Source organism: Psammomys obesus, unplaced genomic scaffold, assembly GCF_907164565.1.
Source record: "Psammomys obesus unplaced genomic scaffold, mPsaObe1.curated_primary_1811, whole genome shotgun sequence".
NCBI classification, from domain to species: Eukaryota; Metazoa; Chordata; class Mammalia; order Rodentia; family Muridae; genus Psammomys; species Psammomys obesus.
In genome coordinates this window covers 6665-9656 of record NW_026593874.1, presented here as the reverse complement: position 1 = coordinate 9656, position 2992 = coordinate 6665, and the positions used below count along the sequence as shown (strand labels likewise).

The 2992-nt window shown below is 64.0% G+C and overlaps 1 protein-coding gene across 7 annotated transcripts in view; it reads right to left on the bottom strand.

The window, feature by feature from the left end:
• Positions 1-935, bottom strand: part of Pou2f2 (POU class 2 homeobox 2) — a 21814-nt gene extending 20879 nt beyond the window's left edge. For all 7 annotated transcript variants that reach the window (XM_055617349.1, XM_055617354.1, XM_055617351.1 and 4 more), the window contains exons 1-3: positions 869-935; positions 745-779; positions 584-640 (exon numbers count right to left, since the gene is read on the bottom strand). In XM_055617349.1, coding sequence (XP_055473324.1) covers positions 584-640; positions 745-779; positions 869-926 — 150 coding nt within the window. In that variant the 5' untranslated portion in view covers positions 927-935. The remainder of the gene's footprint in view (positions 1-583; positions 641-744; positions 780-868) is intronic.
• Positions 936-2992: the final 2057 nt, after the last annotated feature.

The following is a 2992-nucleotide window of genomic DNA, read 5'->3' as shown; positions in this document are numbered from 1 at the left end:
TGTGTGTGTGTGTCTGTGTGTGTGTGTCTGTATGCCTGTGTCTGTGTGTGTGTGTGTGTCTGTATGCCTGTGTCTGTGTGTGAGTGTGTGTGTCTGTGTGTGAGTGTGTCTGTGTGTGTGTATGTATGCCTGTGTCTGTGTGTGTGTGTGTGTCTGTGTCTGTGTGTGAGTGTGTGTGTCTGTGTGTGTGTGTGTATGTATGCCTGTGTCTGTGTGAGTGTGTGTGTGTGTGTGTGTGAGTATGTGTGTGTGTGTCTGTATGTATGCCTGTGTCTGTGAGAGTGTGTGTATTTCGGGGTACAGGGTTGCTTTGAGCCCTTTGGCCAGGGAAGTCGGGACGGGGGCGGAGCCCTGGCTTCCTGTTGTGATGCCCTGGGGCTCTGGGGGGGGATTTCCCTGGCCACCCCCACCCCCTGGGGAAGGGGAAGGAGCTGGGTGAGTCACAGGCCTGGGGCAGCAGCCCGAGGGTGAGAAGGGGCAGGAGGAACCTTGTCACTGGTACCGGAGCAGGACGGTCCTCGGAGGTGCTGACGACGCCTTCCTCCCCCCCCCCCCCCCCACCAGATGAATGCACGGTGCCTACCTTGGTGCTGGGGCCAGTCGGGGACACAGAGAACGGGGAAACCTTATTCTGCGGGTTCTGTGGAGAGAGAGCGGGCGAGGCCATGGGAAAGGCTGCAAAGTCTGGGCACGGCCCTGCCCGGCCGCGCTGCCCCTCCCTGCCCCGGCTCCAGCGGGCCTGACCTGATGGTTGACGTCGGGTCCATTTCTTTCCGCGTCTGGAAAGAGAGAAGGGGCATGCTGCCAGGCGCTCCGGCTGCCCGCACGCCCCCGAGGCCAGCTGCCCTCCTCTCCCGGGCTCACTCACCTGTGTGCTCTGACGGGGAGTCCAGGCTTTGCTTCTCGGCCTCCAGGGGTTTAGACATTCTTATTTCTGGGGACAGAAAGGAAAGAAAATGGGGTGATGGAGAGGAAGCGGGAGGCCCCGAGGTCCTCGCGCCAGCCCCACCCCACCTCGTCGTTCCCAGCCCTCTGCCCCACGCCTCCTCTTCAGACAACTCACGGAGAGGACTCCAAAAGGTGGCAGGGGGAGGTCGCCTCCATGACAGGGGGACGGGCTAGGTCACAAGAAGGACCGGTCTGGAGGAGGAGGCAGCTCCCTGCAGGAGCTCCCAGCACCAGCCAGCCTCAGCCCAGTAGACGGCCCAGGCTCCGGTCCTGCACCCCACCCCGCCCCCGGTTTCGGTGAGCCACGTTTTCCACCCTGAGCAGGGCGAGAGAGACGCGCTGGGAGCTGCAGGCTCTCGGGCCTCGTCCAACCACCCTCTGGCCCATCACTTTCCCTGTCCCCACGTCCCCACACAACGCCCCACCTTGCCTGATGTCACAACCCTGGCAGCCCCACCCCCTCTCCAGCCGAGGCCATCCGACCGACCCTGCTCTTCAGTGCAGTTCTACACACGCTCTGTCGTTTCCAGATGCCAAGGAAGGCGGGGGCAGTGAGCCAGGCGCCAGGGGAACGGGGCCTCCGAGTGCGAGCCCTGGCATGGCAGGCCCTCGGCTGCCACCCCCCAGCACAGAGCCCCCAGTGCCAAGGGTCCACCTCACCCCGGGGGAGCCGAGGCTGCGGGAGCCCCAGACCGAACCCCACGCCGACCGCACCCCAGTGGTCCTGAACCAGGGCCCTGGGCCTAACCTGACCCCTCGGGCCCTCGGCCCCCGGCCTCATCCTCAGCAGCCCGGGGCCTGCACCCACCATGTCCCGGCTCCCACTCTTCCTGGGCTTGCCTGGAGCCAGGCCAGGTGTGCCATGCACTGCCAGCCCCCTGCGCCTCAGCCGTGTCCAACTGCCCATGAACGTGCACGCGCTCCGAGCCCCAGACCTTACCACTAGCGTGCCCGCTTACCCACAAGCCCCTCCAAAGTCAGCGACGGCCAGCCCCGTGGCGCTTGGCTGTGAAGGCGGAAGAACCTCGGAGTCTGGGAAACTGAGGCGAAACCCCGCCCGCTCGTGTGTTAGACCCTAATCCGAGAGCTGGTGGGTGCGGGCAGGAGGAGCAAGACCTGCCCTGCAGAGGCCATCACTCCCGCTCACAACTGCCCGCACCTCCAGCGCCAGGGGACCCAAAGCCTGTGACAGTGCACACAACTAAAAAGAAAAAGCCAAGCCAGGCCATGGGCACGCGAGAGTGTAAACAGGACTTCAGGGAGAGCCGAGGACTGGCCAGCCTGGGCCCAGAGCCGGCAGCAGAGGCGGCTCCGAGCCTGCGCCTCGGCGGGCGAGTGCCAGCCTCGCATGGCCCCGGGCTCCATTCCCAGAAACACACACACACACATGTGCAAAACACACACACACACATACAGTCCACACACGTACACACACACACATACACGTGCAACCCTCATGGGAAAAAGAATAACTTGCTGCCGAGGGCCCAGGCCCTGATGTCCAGGCCGAGTGTTTTTCGCTGGAAGGAATCTGATAGCTTATCTGTGGACCAGATTACCAAAGTGTGGCAGGTCCCTGCACGGAGCACGCTACATGCGCGAACGTGGACAAACCCGTCACCCGCGCCGCTGAGTCTTGCAGGCCGAGTGACGGTGGCTGGGCACAAACACAAGCGTGCAGCTGGGACTCCAACACGCGAGCTCAAAGCCGGAGAGCCAGTCTGCTCATGGTCAGGGCCGGGAGGCCCCTTCTGCTACCCTGTGGGTCGGAGCTAGCCTGGGCTACAGCTGGAGCTGGAGCAACGGTGAGCAGGTGGGAAGGCTGGCCGCGGAGATGCTGCCGACCTGAGCTCAGGCTCGGGCCCGCCGTGGAAGGCGGGAGGAAGGCCCGAAAGCTGTTCTCCAGACAGGCAGACTGCTCAGGGCCCTCCGGGAGCACTGACCAGGAAAGCCGGGGAGGAGCACTGACCAGGAAGGCTGGGGAGGAGGCGGGTCCCCGTGTGCCAGGACTCACTAGGCTGTGAGCTTACAGCCCAAGCACTTC